Source organism: Dysidea avara, chromosome 12 (assembly GCF_963678975.1).
Source record: "Dysidea avara chromosome 12, odDysAvar1.4, whole genome shotgun sequence".
Classification (NCBI taxonomy): Eukaryota; Metazoa; Porifera; class Demospongiae; order Dictyoceratida; family Dysideidae; genus Dysidea; species Dysidea avara.
Window position 1 is genome coordinate 4,832,796 of NC_089283.1, and position 21,042 is coordinate 4,853,837.

The 21,042-nt window shown below is 38.2% G+C and overlaps 2 protein-coding genes across 2 annotated transcripts; one reads left to right on the plus strand and one right to left on the minus strand.

Moving 5' to 3' along the window:
- The first annotated feature begins 3,757 nt into the window (after positions 1-3,757).
- On the plus strand, positions 3,758-6,288 carry LOC136241481 (autophagy-related protein 9A-like). Its single transcript, XM_066032698.1, has 5 exons — positions 3,758-3,989; positions 4,042-4,088; positions 4,189-4,253; positions 4,309-6,007; positions 6,057-6,288. Exons 1-5 carry the CDS (start codon positions 3,893-3,895, stop codon positions 6,201-6,203), a joined length of 2,055 nt encoding a protein of 684 aa, XP_065888770.1. The 5' UTR covers positions 3,758-3,892; the 3' UTR covers positions 6,204-6,288.
- Positions 6,240-20,986, minus strand: LOC136241480 (electrogenic sodium bicarbonate cotransporter 1-like). Its single transcript, XM_066032697.1, has 15 exons — positions 20,793-20,986; positions 18,273-18,669; positions 15,478-15,638; positions 13,261-13,592; positions 12,841-13,086; positions 12,711-12,785; positions 11,910-12,094; positions 11,683-11,857; positions 11,035-11,625; positions 10,711-10,986; positions 10,293-10,453; positions 10,097-10,238; positions 7,608-7,781; positions 6,956-7,129; positions 6,240-6,507 (listed from the first exon to the last, which is right to left on the minus strand). Exons 1-15 carry the CDS (start codon positions 20,872-20,874, stop codon positions 6,355-6,357), a joined length of 3,324 nt encoding a protein of 1,107 aa, XP_065888769.1. The 5' UTR covers positions 20,875-20,986; the 3' UTR covers positions 6,240-6,354.
- Positions 20,987-21,042: the final 56 nt, after the last annotated feature.

The following is a 21,042-nucleotide window of genomic DNA, read 5'->3' on the forward strand; positions in this document are numbered from 1 at the left end:
ACAAAAAATTTCAAAATGTGTTCAGAAAATGGCAGATGTCTGACCATGGCTCTGTGCAGCAAACATTGGAGGGAGTTTTTACTAACATCATGAAGAACATTATATTTAGTTATGTAAGTAAAACTACAAAAATTCCAGTACCAGGGATTTCATCTGTTTGAAAACAGGCATTTTGTGTGGTGATGCAATCACATTGTTTAAACTTGTTGATGTCATCATGCAAAGAGCACACAATTTTCAAATGGAACTGAAATTCCCTTCAGTTCCTGGTAACCAGTGATTTTTTGTCCATTGTGGACCCCTTAGAGTAAAGGCTAAAAAGGAAAGGTAGGAAGGAGATCTGGTGTTTAAAAGATTCATGCTGACACCTCCAATCCACAGTTGCTGGTGTTATCTAGCTGTCCAGCACTTGACAGCCAGTGCTGGAAGTGAAATAAATTTTAAAAATATTAAAGTAACACATTCTGGCACACATTTTTGTCATGGTTGCACAGCCAGGTTTATTGCTTCTTTGCAATCAATCAGTAGTGTTTGTTGCTTTGCGCCAGGAAGTATACTGGAATGCCCAGTAAAAGGCACATACGCCGATCTGTTAATACAAAGCTCCCCAAAATGCAGTTGGTTATCCAACCCCTAGGAAGGGATCGTCCACAACTTTTCGCAAGTGTACAGAGAGTGCTCTTTTTAAGTAGCCTATCCCCTCCCTCCAAAAGTGTAATGTTGACACTACAATTTTTGTTTTCTTTCCTCACTAGATTTCCCTGCTTCATCCTCTGATTTGAGTCACAATGTAGGTACTGACAAAATATTGATTTGGAACCTTACTTGGCAATGTAACAAGTTCCCAGACTCCAGCTGCAACTCAGTTTCTTATCTTTAACAACACTATTATTATGAATTATTTCATTATATATGGTGCTACCAAGAGTGGGAGGGCAAGTTGGTGCTACTATTAAAGATCAACATTTTCAAGTGGCATACAGATGAACTACCCCCTCCCCCTAGCATACGCCTGCAAAAAAAAAACTTGGAAATAATGGATGATCCTTCCTAACGTATATGGGCAACTGGTTGTATCTATTGCTACATTGAATATAAAATATGCAGGTGAAACCTGGCTGTGACTATTCAGTGGACTGGACCACTGGACACTGACATATTTTTTGGTTTTTTACACATTCTGTGATTAGATTTACTGAGTCTCACTAGTTTAGGGCTATTAGGAAACCTACTAAACACTGAATACATGCACTGGAATATGCAAAAAACTGTCTTAATAATCATGGCACTGTGTACTGTTTGTTCTGCAATTATTCTGATACTGACAGCATGTACTCCTTACTCTGGTGTGTAATGCTGCAGGGAATTAACGAGACTGCAATAATTAGCTAGCAATCGACTTTACTAGTTGATGATATTCTTCAGGCCTTAGAGCTAGCTCGAGAAGAAGTGAGATAGTCTTACATCCTGCTAAGAATATTAATTGCAGATAAAATGCGCATGGTCCTTTGTATGCCATTCTTTAGGCTAATTTATAACTATAGTTGAACCTGACCAACCGACAAAAGAAAAAATACAGGCTGGCATCCCCCATGCTGAAATAGAAGTCAGGCACCATGCAAGATTAGCATGCTACTCGAGCTATCTCGAAGGAGTGTCATTGCTGATTACCTTAAGCATTACTATACACCAGGGTAAGGAGTAAGTGATGTATAGTGGTATAACAAACAGTAGCAAAATTCTGATTTGACTGAGACGGTTTCACATATTCCACTCACATATTCAGTGTGCGGTAGCTTCCCTAAGGGACCTTAACTAGCAAGACTCAGTAAATACAATGTGTAAAAACTTGCCAGTCCAGTACTCCAGTCCACTGAATGACGGCCTGGTAAACCTGTCTACTTGGTACTGCCTGTTCATCTTAGGATTGTGTGCAATTTGCATAACATCTCTCTTGGCATAATTTCCATTGTATGACTACCACTTGTCTTATCATGAAGTACAAACCATGTGTATGTAGTGTTGTAGTAACCATACATTCTAAATACAAGCCACCGAGTCAGCTAAATTAACTGGTGACAGTTAACTGTCCTGCTATTGATGCAGCTGGAAAATGTGAAAAGTCTGGCATGATCATACCTTTCTTTTGTGAGTGTATGTGTGTGTGTGTGATCTCAGTTTGCTGATGACCTGGCACTGTATGCTTCCAGCCGTGATAAGTTAGAGAGTGTCACTACAGGGTTTGTAAGGAGGACAGAGAGATGGGATCTGACTGTTAGTGTTCCTAAGACCAAAGGGATGGCTTCTGGTGATGATTTGAGTGTTGCTGATACTGCTCCATTACAAGCCAATGGTGGGGAGATTGAAATGGTGAACAAGTTTACCTACCTTGGTTCAGTGGTGTCTAATGATGGTGACTTTTTTGAGGATATTAAGTGTAGACTGGCTAAGGCTTCCCGTGTTTTTGGTTGCTTAAGACTTTCAATTTTTGCAAACTCAAACTTGTCATTGGGAACTAAGAGAGCAGTGTATCAGACAACAGTGTTAGCTGTGCTATTGTATGGGGCTGAAACGTGGACTCTTAAGGCTCCCCATGTGAGGCGTCTGACTGTTTTTCATAATCATTGTATCAGAACCATTTTAGGGGTCTCCAGATATGAACAGTGACAACAACACCTTACTTCAGCCGCTTTGTGTTCAGCCGCTTTGTGTGACAAGTTTGGCATTGAGCAAATATCTAAGATAATCATGGAGAGGCATTTATGCTGGTTGGACCATGTTGGGCGTATGGATGAGAATAGGCTACCTCAGATTGTTTTGTATGGTGAGATGAAGAAAAAGAGACCTGCTCATGGACCCAAAAAGTGTTGGAGGGATCTTGTTTCTATTGACCTACAAAATCTTAATTTAAGTGATAGCTGGCAGGAACTCTGTTTGGACAGGGACACATGGTATAAGCGTTGTCAAGAAGGGATATCTCAGCTGTGCCCTATTGGAGAGAACTTGTGTGCTGCCAACAACCAGCCTTCGGGATGGAACATTTACTTGTCTTTGTGGAAGAATCTTTAGAACAGCTGGAGATCGGACAAGGCATCAAAAGTTCTGCAAAATTGCACATTCCAAAAGCCTACTAAAGGCTTCATTATCGCAACGTCAGTTGTGGACGACTTGATGTGTGTGTGTGTGTGTGTGTGTGTGTTTCTTTATGTGCAGGGAAGTGATCTAACTACATGAGACTAGCATACCATATAGCCTAAATATTTTGAGGAGAAATTTTTCATTGATTTCGTGGTTTTGGGGATTATCAGTGAAAATTTTATCCTTGAAATGTTTAATCCTCCATATAGTCTAATACATTTTAGGAGTGTTTGCAAATCTGCAAAAAAAAAATATTTTTAGCAACAGTTACAACACCAGTTGCACAAATATTTGGTGAAAATACCTGAGTCTAGTGATTGTATATTTGTGATCTAACCTTGGCTGTTTCTGGGGTGATGACATTATAGGTGTAGAACAGGTTTATTTTGTGGGCTTGAACTGGGTTGCCTAGTACATCACGTGATGACTGGTGATTCATTAATGATTGAATTGCGTAGGTGTAATAAAGTCCAGAGCACAGCTTAGCTGTAAAACAGTACATGACGTTAACACAACGAATGAAAAGTTTCCATACTTTGAATTTTGAAATGCATGAAATAGCAACTTGAGAACGTAGCGATTCCGCCATAAAATGCTATTTTTGCCAACGACTTCATTGGAATCACGTGACCCAAGATATGGCGTGATCTCACAGATACTGTCTATGTGCTGTTGTGATATAAGGGGGTGAATGTGCGAAAATAAAACCACCGCGATTAAGTAATCTTCCTATTCACATAGTTGTAGCTACAATATGAGTAAGTTGCCTTATCATCAACTGCGCACAGACTCGAGCGAAGAGGACGACTCTCCCCCCTTAGTAACACACAGTATTCGTGATACAATCACAGGTGGGTGTAGCCCTTTATTTCGCTGAACTTGTAGACGTATGTTTATGCATAGAAAACAAATGGAACCATCTTGAGGACCTGGATGGTTTTTTCACTCGGGTGAGTATATCTGGTCATAGGTAGTATATTCCCCGTAAGGAGAATATAACATCTATGATGTGGTCGTGTACGTGATTCACTGTGTACATTGTTTGTGTAGGTGTATCAGTATCACCAACAAAACGGCTTTCTTGCCATTGTGCTAAGTGATGTGCTTGAATTACTGTAAGTTATTTTTTAATAGTGAAAATGTGATGACAAACTTTTTCTGTTTCTATAGTCAGTTCATGTTTGTTGTGTCATTCGGTGTTTTCCTGGTTGTTTGTTTAAAATATGACTTGTTGTTTGATGACAATGCTGACATCAATTCAATAGAGGATTTAATTGATACCTCTCAATTCTGGAATATTTCTGGTTTGGTTATAATTATTCTGCTGGTTGCTATTGTGTTTTGGATGCACCAACTCTCTCGGACTGTTTGGCGAGCTTATAAATTTTGGGAAATCAGATCATTTTACATTGAATGTCTTGGAGTACCCCCCTCTGAGTTAAGGAATTACACATGGAAAGATATTTTGGTCAGGTTGAACATAGCACAGAAGAAGTATAAGATGAACATTCGTAAACAAGATTTGACGGAGCTCGATGTTCATTATCGTATCCTACGTCGTACCAATTTTCTGGTGGCCATGATTAACAAGTCAAAATTGCCTTGCATATTAAACCTTCCATTATTGGGAGAGAAAGTATTCTTTTCAACAGGATTACGTTACAACTTTGAAATGATTCTATTTTGGGGTCCATATGCTCCTTTTGATAACTCCTATCACCTTAATGAAAAATACAAGCAACGAAACAAACGTGAAGAATTAACAAAAAGTATTCAAGGAATCATTTCCATATATGCATTGGTCAATTTTATTTTGTTTCCAGTTATATTCCTCTATAATGTCTTCCATTTTATTTTCCACTTCGCTGAGTTGATTAAAAGACAGCCAGGAGCACTTGGTGTTCGTCGTTGGACTACCTACGGCCATTACTATCTACGCCACTTTAATGAACTTGATCATGAACTTGAAATGCGTCTAAACCAAGCCTACCTTCCTGCCTCGAAATATATGGACATCTTTGTGTCACCCATTGTTGTAGTATTAGCAAGGAACATAGCTTTTGTAGCTGGCTCACTGTTAGCTGTGTTGGCTGTACTAACAGTGTTACAGGAACAGTTGCTTACTGCTGATAATGTGCTTGTGTGGATGTCCCTGCTTGGTATTGTTTTGTTGGTGTGTTCTGCTTGTCTCCCTGATGAAAATCGTCCTCTGTGCCCCCAAGACATGATGCTACAGATACTAACACATATTCAGTATATGCCTAATGAATGGAAGGAACAACCTCATTCTGAGAAAGTACGTAGTCATTTCTCGCAACTATTCCAGTTCAAAGTTGTCACTCTAATTGATGAATTATTGAGCCCAATTGTTACCCCACTTGTACTGTACTTTAAGCTTCGTCCGATGGCTGGTGATATTGTTAGTTTCCTTCATGACTTCACAATTGACGTATCCGGTGTGGGAGATGTGTGCTCATTTGCTGAAATGAATCCTAAACGTCATGGCTCCCCTGACTGGCTATCTACCAGTGCTAACACAACACAATATCAACAAACTGAATTAGGGAAAACCGAACTATCCTTGGTACAGTTTCAAGTGAGGCACCCCACATGGCAACCCTCAGAAGATGCTGCTGCTTATATCTCCAACCTGAAAACATCCCTGGAAGCTTCCATAAACATAAATGAAGAAGAATCACTCAATTACTTGTCTATCCACCCCAGTAGCTACAGCTATATTCATCAACCCACCATGACTGATCACGACTCCATGCAATGGTCCATTTGGAGTGTTCATCCTAAGCCCACCAATCAGCAACAATCAACATCGATGGACAACAGTATGTTGGATACCCTACAATTGCATAAGGTTAGAGTCTCTTGATTTTGCATGTTACTATCATCTTTTTTTTACACAGCTACATGATCAGTGCATCACTAAGAGTGGCATGTCCAGCATACACGTACCAACCAGCTCCATGTATATGTCTGGACCTCCTGCTCTTATTCCTGGTAGAGGAGCTCAAGAGCCACTTTTGATTTTGCAAACCAGTGACACAGTATGATAATACAGCAGCATCGTAAATGTGTGTAATGTCTAACTATAAAATTTTTATTTTAAAATATTATGCAGTGTGCATAATGAATGGAGTATAACGTGAAAAGTATACTATTTACAATAGCTTAATAAATAAGTATAAATACACAATTCTACTTCTAGACTTCAGTACATTGATGTTGTGTCGGTGGTAGCTTAAGTGTTGACAATCTCCTTGGAGGAGGTGGAGACCTTTCTGCATAAGACATGTGTCTCCATAAATCACATTTTTCCATCTCTACTGAAATGTTAATGGAGACTTCAACTCCATCCTGCAAGAATGAATGGAATAGACTAGGGCTCAAACAAATATTCTATTATATATTCGGAGAATATTCGAATACCATTTCTGGTATTCGAATTTTTGTTTCAAAGGAAATACATAACATCAGTGTGTAAACACTTGGAATTCTTGATCCTACATAAGCATATCTATGACATAAATGATCAAATCATGTTGATTCTGAATTGTATTAAAGAGACATCTTGTACAACAGGATTATTGATATCTCGTCCATATACCAATACTGAAAAAGAATATTCAAATATTCGATAGTTGTGAATAAAGAATATTCGAATAGTAAAAACCACTATTTGTTTGAGCCCTAGAATAGACATGTAACAATAGGATGTTTTTTTTTTAAACAATAATTTTTACTATGTCAATTATCATTTCATTGAAAAACCATTGTACTTCCCCTTCTATTCCAAAAGCCTTACCACATTATCTTGTGACTCTAACTGTCTGGGGCTGTTTGCTGTGATGGATGGCTGTTGCTGCAGCTGTTGTCGTGGACACCGTAGCTTGATCAGCGGATCATCCAAGATCTCAAGTTGCTTAGCTGAGAACAGTGAACCAAGAAATGCCCAACGAATTAGTGCTAACACAACAATCTGAAACAAAAAATTAAATATCAAAATTATTGTAAACAAACCACATCAATATCCTGTTTACAACTAGGTCATTTTTCATTATACTTATGACATAAAAGTCTCATTGTGAGGTCATCACCAAAATTCCCCCTTTTGGAAACATCTAGTTTGTGCTGATCAACTATAAATTCAATCAGCAATCTTTAACAGAAGAGGTCACCCATAAGTCACATGTTATATACAACAATGATCAAATACACTTTGTGTCTGTGTTAGCTTTTTTATACCAGCTGCCAGGTCAAACTCACAAAATTATGTTAAAATCATGCACAGTGGAGCCTGTACAATATGGTCCTGATTATCGAGGTGTCCTGATTTTCCAGGTCAGTTTATGTACTAAGAAATACTTTGGGACCTTTACTAAATGTCTGGATTACGTAGGTGACCTCAAGTGTCCCACATTAACAGGTTCTAGTGTATATGGTCCTATTACACTTACCAATACAGGTAGTCCTAGTATAGCCGGAGAGAACACCACTACACACAACAGTACTAGCAGGAGTAGCTGCAGCAATGTGAACAAGTGGATGCGTCGGTTGGGAATACTGCGGACATAACAACGGTCTGGCTTGTGTTTGTCTGTGATGAAGAGTAATGCCAGTCTCTGTACAAACTAGACAAGAAAACAAGTCAACGTGATCACTCATCCATCAAATACATTCATAGTAATCACATGTTATGTTTTATGTTGGATGACTGTCCATCGTGTACTACTCACATTTGCATCTTTGTTCAAATTGCATGGCATAGAGTGTGGCATGTAACTCTTGTGTGGGGCGTGAGCATAGGCTTTAATGATTTGATCATAACCGCAAGAAGCTGAGTTTATATCATGCTACTACAACGCTATGTTGCATGATTCGATCATTACTGCAAATGTCAGAATTATATTAGTGTAGTAATAGTGCTATTGAGTAACAATAGCACATATCTACATCCAGGGAATAAGACTATTTAGTATGCATACAATTTACATAGTATGTACACAGAAATACATTCGACCTTTGATCACATAAAAAATACATATTTGCACTGTCATGCCCTTAACATGTACTATGACACTGCAACATGTGTGATCAGAATATCAGCACATTCCTCGTGTGTATTGCTTGTGCAATGACATTAGCAAAACATTCACTCCTCCTTGTTCTTCTATGGGTTGAATTTTTACACTCAACACTATTATATGTTACAAGTGCAAAACACTATATCTCACATTCCTATTATTTTTTGATGCAATTTTATGCCTTGTCCAGCAACTGCTGGTATAATTCTATTCGAACTAATTGGAAAACATTCAAACGTTTCCCATCATTTGTATTTGAATCACATAATAACTTTATAGCAAACTATATCCCACAAACTTTATGATAACTTGATTCAGTTTATATAGAATAACTAAGTGCACAAATGGTATTGAAGAAAACCATACTAGATTGTTACAAACTGTTTATGACTTCTGTCTGTAATCATGACAATAGACAAAATCCACCACACTGTGCAGCCCATACAGTTCATCAGGCACACCTCAATACAATCAACACTCATGGTTTTGATGGTATTCATGGCCATTGAAGTCCCAAAGCTTTGAGGCACCTTTAGCTAGGTCAACACATTTTCTGCATTTGTAGGCTGTAAATTTAGCTCATGAGTCATGACCTACTAATATGGTGATTCAAAGAGTATTAGAGTACTTTGATCTTTCGACAAGACACTATGAACCTGCCAAGCTAGCAAGAGTTCAATAGTGAGGGAAATTGTCAATGCAGCCTGTATAAATCACTGCATAATACTCTTGATAACACTGAATAGACAATGATCTTTGAACAAATCAACACTTTTAATGATAGAGAACTGTTGATACATAATTGTTGACATAGGTGCTAAATCAGGTAAAGCCTCAAGTAACTCAAAGTTATGCAGTGATTTTGCCTGTAGTTAGACACTCTCCCTTTTTTTACTCACAAATAAGGTCGGTAATATGATACCAATGTAAATGATATCAATCCACCAGGTGCAGATCTGTACCAGAGCCCCACCCTCTTCTCTCCCACAAACCTTTATTCAGCATCCTAACACAACAGTGTATAGCTTTCCAATCTCCATTCACATAGTACAGTATCTACACTTCTCATGACTGTGGTTTTCCATACCCAAACAGAAACAGTCACTTGTGCCAGTATTATGCAAAGTAATGACTTTACAGAAACTATCCAATAGTTTTTAAATAACAAAAATGAGAACCAATGTAGAGATCACTAGGATTATAACATGTTTAGACTTTAAAAGCAAATTCTTGGGAACCCCTTGCATAGCATACAGTAGAAACAAGCTGAAAACATGGAGAATTACAATCTGTATACTGTTTTCATGCTTGTACGTACTTTGAATTACATAATCACACTATTAAATATGTACTGTTTGAAGTTTTGGTGAATTGTTTATGGAATATTATCCATCTACATGTAGACTTACATACAATAATGCAAGAATAAATTCAAAGTTTTATTATTTAATCAGTTGTCCTCAAAAATTTTACACCTCTCTCAAAAATTTTCATCATCTACTTTAATAGTATACTCAGCAGTATACTCAGCACTATACCGACCACTTGTAACAAGCAAATAAGTCTCCCAAGCCAGGTGGTACCATAACAGTAACCATAAGGGATAAAACTAAATCTGCAATCATATGCTATCTAACATAACCTTTTCATTGTGCATAACGTTTTATGACAGTGTCTTCTGGACAACAGTTGTTTTATAGATGGCAGTGCATGTTACACGTAAAACTGGTTTGACTCTAGCTGCGTTGAACTACAGTACGTCAACAGCGCCAGTAGATAGTTTACAAAAGGCTACTATACTGATGGCCTTTTAAAATACAAAATGACAAAAAGAACTACATAATTTGCAAGACTGTAATTACCTGTACATTGGAAAGGGAGTACACGCCCACCAACAGGAGCACTCCATATAGAACAGGAAGTGGAAGATGGCTGAGGACTGGCTCCACGGCAACAGATATAGCCAATAGCATTCCTACGGCTAGCCCAGTGACACGCTGTTCCCTAGTGGGTAAGGGTGGGGTGAATAAGTCAACTCAAAGTACAACACTAACTCACTTAATACTTATCATCTTTTTCCCTGGCAACATCACTGATAAGATGTCGATGTGCGCTAGTGTAGGGACTAAAGCTGCTAGTATCCATGGAAACCCCAGTATAGCAGACACCCCGGCCATAAAGGCAGCCACTATCAAGTCCAAATGGTAACCACGACCCTTCTACAATGGAAAAAAAAACTACATCATTACAGATAAGTTAAAATGATGTCTCGCACACAGCAAAAGCTTTAAACTTGAACAATTTTAATCAATAACATATGTCAACTCTTGTCATCAAAAATCATATTATAAAACAGACATCAAAGTCAAGATGTCAATATAATGATATTTGGGACAGAAAATAGTCATATAACAAACTTACGCTAACTATATAATCTACTATTCAAACAATACACACTACAACACTCGTACACTACCTTCATCTTTTTGTTTACACAATGGATGGAGACCAAGTGTTGACTACTGATGAGCAGTGTTGCTATGACAGCAGGGATGAGGGCAGCAATGATCGCCCATACAGGTAACTTGTCGTCATGGCTACCAACAGGATTGACAATCAAATTACGATCATTAGCCGGTTTGTGGTCTGATTTTATAGGTAGCAATGGAGTGTCCTCATGTGCGATGATATCCACGACAACCCAAATAAACAATGAGATAGGAACAGCAAATCTGCAGACAATGTCTCTGACCTACATACAAGGAAATATGTACTAAATACTTAGAACACAGCCACTTACCAATGATGTAAAATACGGGGTTCTTGCAAATTTTCTTAAATACATAGCAACCAGAAAAGTGCCTGCTAATAAAATGATTGATAAAAAGAACACATCTGGCTTCTGGTTGGTTGGGCATCCATCCCCAATCAACATATAATCTTCTCCAGTACAGTTAGACAGAGGTATATTTACTAGCTGCCAACTAGAATTTGTGCTGAAGTTGCAGTCACATGATCTCTCAGCTATGGGATAGAAGAAATAATGAGAGTGTGGGTAGTCATCGTAAATGTCCCACATCTTGATGGCTATGTAGCCAATGAAACTGATTGATAGAACTACAGAGAATATTTCTAGTGTAAATTTTGTGAGAGCCAGCAACACCCCACTAGCATTGGTTGCTACTAGCAACAGTAATAGTAGCATAGTCCAAATTCCAACCCAGAATCGGAATGGAAAAAATGGAATAGAATTTGAAGAAGTGAAATCATACAATACTGCGTCCAATACCACCGTGGATCTGCTAGTTACCATAACAACCAAAGGCTGTCCACTAAATAGAGGTGACAACATGTTGCCGAGAGATGCCATGAGTAGACTCTCTGGAACACCCTAATATAGTGGTCGGTGTAGTCAATGACATCACAAACATCACATAATATCACTAACCATTGTATTATTTGTTAAATCTTCTAATTCTTTCCCCAGACTAACTGCCAGTGTCAAGGTAACTAAGAACATCAATAAAATGGCTGCCAAGCTGTGCCAGTGGATGGCATCACGTATGTCACTAAGGAAACGTGATCTCCAACGACGACCATCATGAATCAGTCCAGAGAAGGGTCTACAAGAATATGTTGTTAACACATAGTAACTAGGCCACAAGTTTTGTGTACCTTCTTTCGCACTGAAAATTTACAAGCTCTTCATTTTGTTTAGTGATTGTGCTCTTCCTGGCCACCTTAGGACTTTCCCGAACACCAGCGGTCGCCATGGAAACCCGGGCTGTGGGAGAGGGTAGATTTTCAGGGGGCTCAATCCTAATTTGTGGGTCCCATTCTCCAGGAGGAAGCACAGTCACCTGAAGATCACAACATTTATAAATCAAACATCACACAACACTTAACACACAATTTCCAGCTGTAATAACATTTAGAACATGCCAGCTGTTCTTACTGTATGCATACTACCACTCTACCATCAGCTTCATGAAAAAATTTTAATTAGTATTTAATGTCCTTCCTGGCTTTTAACATAATAACATACAGTAATGTACTGTATTGCACAGAAAGCAAACAGCATACATAGAATTTCAGGTGCTCTCAATTGATACAATTTTTATGCTACTGTATTGTTCATTGTTTACTGACTGCTGCACACAATGTAATGTCAACCACCACTTTAAGCAACACACTAAATATACTCTAATAGAACACGCATACTCCACTGCATGCATTCGAACAGCATAACTCAACAATGATGAAATTTTCACAAATTTCATCAAACTAAAACTGCTCATAGAGATCTAATTAAAACCTTGTGTGTTCCAATGAAACTTTTATCATTTTGAGGTGCTTTAATGTAAGCTTTTTCATTGCAGTTTCTATCACAAATACCAACAGATTCGAAACTTTTGCCATTCTGGAATCCACCCCAATCAAAACGTGATCATTATTCTAACTAAAGCACACCCTCACCTTATCAAGAAACTCATCAATTCCAGCCAACAAGTCCTCCCTAGACTTGGCCTTGTAGGCTACATCATGGAATACCTGACGGAACAATATAATATGATTGCTGGATAATTGAGGCACTCCTGACACTTACAGGGTCGGACATTAGTGTTGATATGGACCTGCCCACTTCATGGTAACGAGCTCGATTGCCAAGGGGACCAAGTAGTACAAAGATGAATCTTGTAGGTATGGGCACCTCTGTCAGATCACCTAGCAACACACTTGACGCGAGACGTACAAACGCAATCACAGTGTGTGGCAGTGTTTCAACTTCTCCAACCAACACATTTGAGGCTTCAGCATTGCTAGGCAATTTTTTCATTAAATGCTGGTCAACCTATCAACACGTTACCATGGCAACCATGCACAACAAATACACACTATTGTATACAAACGGAACTACTTCCAACAAAATTTTGTGAATAAATTAAACTTTCTAATTTAATAAGTGGAAGCTGTGCTTAATTTTGAGGCATTGCTAAAGCGGTTCCGTGTTTTATTGATGCCATACTTTGTTGGGTCTGCTAGTACTTGGAGCCACGCCCTCTTCCAGCTCCTCAGCCATGCTTTGCTGCTGTGACTGCAAGCTAGACAATAAATTCTTGATTGGTAACAGTGGAGCAAAACTGGAATTTCTTCTTGCTTCAGAGTTGAAACTAGTTTGTCGGCTCATGGAGGGGCTAGGGCCTTTACTCTCATCACCATATTGTACAGAAGAGTTGTTACGACGTAGTATACCACTGTTGTTATGGTGACAGTGTCGCTGTAGCAACGCTTCTCGGACCAGTGAGCGATACTCTTCCTCCAAATGATTGTTAGCAACCAAGTTGTCAAGGACTAAATCTATAGAATAAAAAATATATAAATACCTGACAAATATACAATATGCCTTAACTCCACAGTGTATAAAATGATTGCTATGGAAGCTTAACAAACAGTTTCTAAGAGCAGCCAATTTTCTTCCAAACAAATCAACATGTTTTATAATACAATAACCTAACAAGTAACAGATTGGATGGGTGGGCTCTGCTAAATTAGTGACACTACAAACATATGGGTGAGTTTTGAGTGGGCAATGATACAATCAAATAAGCCCCCATAGAAATAGTACACATTGGCAGTACACCAACACACAATGCAAACACACATGTGATAAACAAGTATATCAAGTGGGAAAGTTGACCACACCATTACACAGTGCACAATTAGTGCTACAAGGAGTTGCTAACTGTTACACCATTCACAGCAAGAATTGTACAAAATGGTACCATTAAAGGAGCTGCTTTTTTAACATCACCCACATTAAGCTATGGCCACCTGGGATACGTGGGCAATGAAACCATTTAGCATCTAAACGAGTTTAATAATATCTTAGAAATTATAGAATTGTTCTATTTGCATTGCACGCTAATTATATTTGATACATCAGTTTCACAGCCACATAGCCCACCTGCAACTTTTATATGACTTAATATCACGGGTTAGTGAATTAGAGAGGTCTTTTCAGGTGTACCTTGCAGTATGGCCTATAGTTTATTTTATGCTACAAAATGTTTCTCCATATTATGAAGTGCTCAAACTCACTTGTTGGTCCTTCGTCAGCATTGAGCAATTTAGGATATCGTCTCAGGAAATTCTAGTATTTTAGTGATTCACTGTTACATCATAAAAATTACAAAATTTAGTCCATTCTCTTTGAACTTTCTGAAATTTGGCAAAGAGACATTGTAGAGAAATCACTCAATGTCAAGTCACACCATTTTAGAACAATGTATGATCAATTGATTAACTATAATTAGAATCTTAACTTCTGCCAACAACATTTTTGTACAATTTTAACTTGAGGGCTGCATACAAAAACCAGAACAAATTGATAAGTCAGTATACTTGTCTAATATATATGTTTGCTGCCACTTGGTTAATGGCCAGGAATATTTTCACCAACTTTATATGATGCAGGAAATTTACCATATGACACAGTGGGGATTCTTCTGGTTTACAGAAAGGTGACCAAGTACGTAGCTAGATCTAGGCAGGTCTCTTTGTACACAGATGGAACATTAAAAGATTGGTTGATCGCTGATCTAGACAGGTGAACTACGTAAGTTATTACACAATGATGCAGTACAAGTAAGCAATTGCGTAACTAATAATAACTGTTTACAATGCCAAGGGAGTGGATACACAATGACTACAAAAAAGCCCACTCCATTCAAGTTGTAAATTCCATTCACTGTGACAGGCAGGTATCATGACATACACTAATTGAACGTTTGCCAACTTAACTAAATCACTACACATCTAGTTCCCACTAAACAATCAAGTAATTGTGAGGAACATCACCACTAATTTGTGTAATCAAATAAGCTACAATCACCATCCATTAAATGCAGCTCATGAACAAGTTAGGCTGTTTCTTTGACATTTGAATTTATTCAGCCATTATACATACTGTACATACATATGTATCATGTATGCGGTAGCTGTTACTATTCGCCTGTGTAATACATACTGTACAGTGACCAGATTTGTAATTTTCAAAGTGTACTGGTCATCAAAATGCAAGTCACGTGGTAGTGAACCTTACACAAACCTTATGAAGCATTAGCATTTTTGTCCACAACCATACTCTGTATCTAACCAAAACAGTCTATATGCCTTTTCCACACTCAAGGCTATGACAAGTTAAATATAGGCCTCTAATTCCCTAGGGGATTACCCTACTCACCACAGACTTGGGATAAGTTCTCAGCATCAAGGTCCAATTGTACTGATCCTCGCAGCACACAACTACGCAGCTCAAACAGGCTACGCAGGGACAGTGTGGCAACATGAGGTTTACTCCATCGATCAGCATCTTCCTCTAAGTCCTCTTCGAACTTGATCCACCTGTAGTACAGTCAGATGATAATAATCACTCACTAGATCTTGCAAAAAGAATGGGCATTAATTTTTAATGATCCATCAACTGCTATACCTTGTAGCAGCTGCTGCTACAGTACCTTTGATAAGCAATTTGTTTCATTCTTGTACAAATACAAGACTGTACATTATCACAGTACTCCCCAGCCTTTTATAAAGATGTACATTTATTCAAGCCTGGTTTTAGTACTACGACAGCTAGACATACTAACAAACAGGATAATTAGTGTATGACCTTATAGTATGTACAAGTTGAGCTGGATCCTGAAAAAGCTGGATCCTGAAAATCCTAAAAGTGAAAAGTGGATTTTTTTCTCTCAAAAGAATTAACATTTCAGCCAACCAGATGATTAGTGGTGACAGTAAAAGTGTCAACAACAGACATGTACATGTGTTTCATTACAAGTTCGGAAAGGATATTGTATTTTATGGCTTCCCTATAGGAAACGTATGGTAGAAATTTTGATTGGCTGTAAATATTGCGTCAAGCATTTCAATGATAAGATTTTGAAATATTTTTTAGTGGGTCAAGCAGTACTACAAATGAGGCAAATTTCAAGATCGTGTGCAAATGTATCCATGGGTTATTAAATGTTTTAGAGGATCCAGTTCAATGCATACATACTATAAGACTGATTCCGTTTCTGTTTTATTTGCTTAGCACTCAGGCAACTTTAACAGAGAGATTTCACAAAGAAAGCTGCGTATATATACAGTATGCAGATGTACACTTCTTAAAGTTTCATGTCACAAGACAAATTCCACTATAGGAAGTGTAATGTTTAAATACTTTCATTTGGGTGACTTGTACTTGTATGAGCTTAACAGCTAGCTCACAAAGAACGATGAAATCATGCAGGTAGCCAAAATGATGGAACTATTAACCAGTTGGCTTCACTGGACAACTGGCTACATTAGACAATAATTGAATGAGATTTGTATAAGATACACAGTCAACCATTGAAAAGTGTTCCAGGTCATTTCCTTCCACCAGTTTCATTGTAAGGCTTTACTGCAGTTGGCCTCTATTTAAGCAGTTATGTGTATTCTACTAACTTCATATTGAGCTCATAATAGTGTTACAGTATATACTGCATGTGGTGTGTGTGAGTGAGTGAGTGTGTACGTGTGTGTGTCTGATGGGGTTGGTACTGTATAGTTACTGGTGCAGTGTTGTATGCACTGGTTGGGTCATATGGTGAGATGATTGTTTGCCCAAGCAGGTGATACTAGGCCATTTTACCAACACAAGTTGCAGTGTAGTTTTGAGGAATATTCAAAGGATGAGGTCGACCTATGGTTGCTGCCTCTTTTGCCTGCGGCTGTGGGAGGACTTTCAGATGATCTGGGGACTTAACTCGACATAGTAACTTCTGTGCTGGTCAACCTCCTCCACCAAAACAGACAGAGTTCTAGCAGATGTTTGACCGGACTTGGCACCAGCAATACTGCTTAAGTCCAGTTCTTCAGATTCAGGACCCTACTATTGTCAGTTGACAGTCCAATAAGAGGTGTATGTGTGTGTGTGTGTGTGTGTGTGTGTGTGTGTGTGTGTGTGTGTGTGTATGTGTGTGTGTGTGTGTGTGTGTGTGTGTGCACAGACAAGAAATCCTACTAGGTAGTCTGGGCAGCAACAATGTCATGCGACTTGACCATTCAGGCTTTGCCTGTTTTGCTTTGCATACATTTTCTAAGCCAGAATAGGAGTTACAAGTCCCAGCCACACAGCATTACATTACATACGAACACACTAGCAGGCATTATCAGGTAAACACTCTACACTCATACTTGACTTCTCAGAAATGACTCAACCAACACATCTACACAACAGTGTTGATACAACAGGCTATCACCACACTATATACTACAATGTATTCATATTCACAATATACACTTTGAATAGAAGAAGCCAGGAGACTTCATTAGTTGGACTATCAATGAAGTCATGAAATACAAGCCTGGGAGCTGCATGACACAGCTACTATCATAAGGTAGTCAAGAAGGTTTTGTGACTCACTAGGATCAACAATGCAAACTGTGGAGCTGCAAACTTTCCTTCTTTATTGCAAACCAGCTCGCCTGTTGATACATAACAAAAATAGTTAACCAGGTACGTCTACCCTCTTGTGCTGATTGACAACAAGACTTTAATACTGCTGGCGTGAAAGCAATAAAAGTTTCTAACAGCAAGCTTTACAAAACAAAGTTAAATTTAGCAAGTGTACTCTACAGCACAAAAACCACATAGCCTATAGTCTTATGTATGCAGTGATCTGTGTTAAGTAGGTATGTAAGTATACAAATGAGAGATATAAGATTTCAGTATAACATCAAGAATTCATGAACTCCCACTGAATAACTTGAACGTCAGGTTCTCCATAAAAGGAGATCATAAACTTGAGCATTGACATCAATTGTGTTTGCCGATTTGTTAGGTGCTTTTACACAAAGAAATAAGTTTGAGGCAAGAGTGCTTGTTGTAAAAAGACGGACTGTCTGTTGGTGCTTCAATGATTTCATTAGAAGGAGGAATAGGGAAAACACCCAGCAAAAATGCATTAGGTTTTCACAGATTTGATCACAGCACACAGCACACACTACCTTGCTGTTTCCTTCCATTCCATGCGATGATCAGGGTAAGAGCATAGTTCATCCATTTCTGTAAACAACTGACGACTGGTGCAGGTGACTGCATTGCTACTATTGTTGTTGCTGAGGGACCCGCCTACTCCAGCATCATCTTCACCCAGGATAAATTTTACACGATCACAAGGGTTGATAGGTGTGCCAGGTGCTAACAATTCTGGTGGTTGGCATAGCGACTGCTGCCGCTGAGGATGATGATCTGTTACATCATTAGAGGTGGGTGTGGTATCTGGGCTACTGTGGAGATGTCTCTTTTTATGGTGTCTATGGCGATGGTGTCCATGGTGATGGTGTCTATGGTGATGCTTTTTACCATAGGGCATGTGGACGCCGACATACACATTTCTATGATCTGTAAAAACAGAAATAGAACTTTAATTTCATAATAAACACTATTAAACAGTGTTGTAAACAACACATTACATTGTGCTTTTCACACTACCTAGACTTGTGAAATAATAGTTAACACAATACATGAAAAGATTCCTAATATGTTGATGATAGAATTACAAAGTGACATTTACCCGACAAACAAAAAATAACTAGACATATGCAAAATGTTTTATGTACAGAAATTTTTTTGCCTCACATAATATTTATAGTACTAGCGACCAAGGATTGGGTTACCAAAGTTTCAGCCTATTGAAGTTAGTAGTTTTGGAATTATAGTACTAGACAGTAGGAAGAGAAAAGAAATTGATTTGTACTATACTGAAATATAAACTACATTTACAGGCGCTTAAAATTATGTGTGAACGTTGGGCTTCACAGAGTGAATTGGTTCAAAATCAATTAACAAATCTTCCAAGGTATATAGTTTTAGATGAAAGTACTTCAAATGATAAAATGATGACAAAACTGTTTACGTCCACAACATATACTTGCAACACTTAATGTTACAGGAACAAGAACTCTTCATGGACAGATAAATAAGATAGTGTATAGGTTTAATACTTGCTTCATTGAGTTACTAACAACACAATTAAAACTAATGCTCCATTGCTTTGTTTATATTGGAGCAAACTATGCAAGGTTTCGCGGTGGTACACAGAAGAGGTACCTGTATGTACTATGTTTACACACACGTTACACACAAATGCACCTACTAACATCACACATAAACACACCAATCAAACAGTCCCCCTGACAACACATGTAGCTCATGATGCTGGTCATATGTTCAATCATATGACTACCCACAACACATACCTCATGTCACTGTGGTCAGCAGTTTGAGGTTCAATACAAGCTGCTAAACTAACTGTACTCTGATAGCTAAATATATGGACATGTGAGTGAAGTTCAAGAGGTTACGATAACCTGAGAGGGAATTCTTGGACACTAAGTCTTCATGAACAATCCTAAATTATTCGTTATTCATTAACTATGTAATAAACTTTTAATTTCAGTCTAATTCTGAAGAACCTTGCACAAAATAAATAAACAACATTAGCTATGTTTACCAGTAATATGATTATATAGTGTGAACAAGAACACCTTGGAATCAACCAACAGTGTCCTGATTGTCAGGAACCTTAACTAAAGTGCTTGGAGGTGTCCTCAAGTGTCCAGGTTAACAAAATACATTACGTATATCACAAAATGAGTTAACCACACAGGAACATTATCACAAGGAAATCAATCTCTACTTCTCTTCTACGGAGAGTTTTATCATAAATTATAACATATATATACAGTCATCTGTTACATGGGATATCCTGATTATATAGTTGTACATGCCATTCCACTGCAATAAGATAGAGATGTGATCACATCCTATACTGTACTATATGTCAATATCCCACAAAGGAATACACTAGATGTCATCCATTACAAGTGTATTCTCCCCCAACACTTGTGTTAAAAGGCAAAAGCATTATCATAGATTCTCAGAACACCTTTGTGCTAGACAAGAGCCCAGTAAGGACATGGATTAAATGAACCTTATGATGAAGACACCACATATAAGCTAGATATGAATAACATTACAACAATGAGAGAACCAGTCAACAGGTAGTTAAGCCTCACAGATGGTGTTGATGGCAAGTCTAATGGTGGTTGAAATGTTTGCGTTTTGACAATTGTGGCTCTGTATAGTACCACCCCTTAAACGTAACACCCATTGAATATGTGTAGTCATATATAAAAGGCTTACAGCACACATCTATGGTGATGCAGATAAGGGAAAAAAAAACATAAACAGCTATGAGGGAGTGCAAGGTGTAAAGAATAGGAATTTATATTTACTTTCAACTTATTTCACATGGACACACTTAATTCATAGTTAGCTGACCACCTAGAATGACTTGCTATGCCACAGGAGCTAAAATAAGCCATTGGTGGTAAAGCATAAAAACTTTAGCTTTACTAATTACATTAGTACAGGGTGTCCTTACAAACCAAACGGCCAAGTCATACAATAGCAGGGTAAAGCCACGAGCTAGCCAATACGTTAGCTACAAAATAGCGACTCACTGATATAGTCCTCTTCGTCGAATTTTCTGAACTCTACGTCAATTTTTGGTAACTCTTCTTCATGACCAGCCGGGTCCTCCATATCTCCTCTTCAATAATTCGCTCTTTCTGTCTAGCTCTAACCGAAAACTTGCCCGCTGTTTTTCTACTAAGCATACCCGTGACCAGATGAATTGAAACCTGTTAGTTTTCATTGTGGCATTGGGTATGATGTGATCACGTGATCACGGGTGATTTAAAAAAATGAATT

What these genes read in the sequence shown, in the direction of transcription:
- LOC136241480 (XM_066032697.1), bottom strand. Translation starts at nt 20,874, where the DNA reads ATGGAGGACCCGGCTGGTCATGAAGAAGAGTTACCAAAAATTGACGTA. An exon ending in GAACTTATCCCAAGTCTGTG is followed by an intron (nt 13,593 to 15,477) that starts GTGAGTAGGGTA and finishes TTTATTCTATAG; the next exon opens with ATTTAGTCCTTGACAACTTG. An exon ending in GTACTAGCAGACCCAACAAA is followed by an intron (nt 13,087 to 13,260) that starts GTATGGCATCAA and finishes ACGTGTTGATAG; the next exon opens with GTTGACCAGCATTTAATGAA.
- LOC136241481 (XM_066032698.1), top strand. Translation starts at nt 3,893, where the DNA reads ATGAGTAAGTTGCCTTATCATCAACTGCGCACAGACTCGAGCGAAGAG. An exon ending in AGTGATGTGCTTGAATTACT is followed by an intron (nt 4,254 to 4,308) that starts GTAAGTTATTTT and finishes CTGTTTCTATAG; the next exon opens with TCAGTTCATGTTTGTTGTGT. An exon ending in ATACCCTACAATTGCATAAG is followed by an intron (nt 6,008 to 6,056) that starts GTTAGAGTCTCT and finishes TTTTTTACACAG; the next exon opens with CTACATGATCAGTGCATCAC.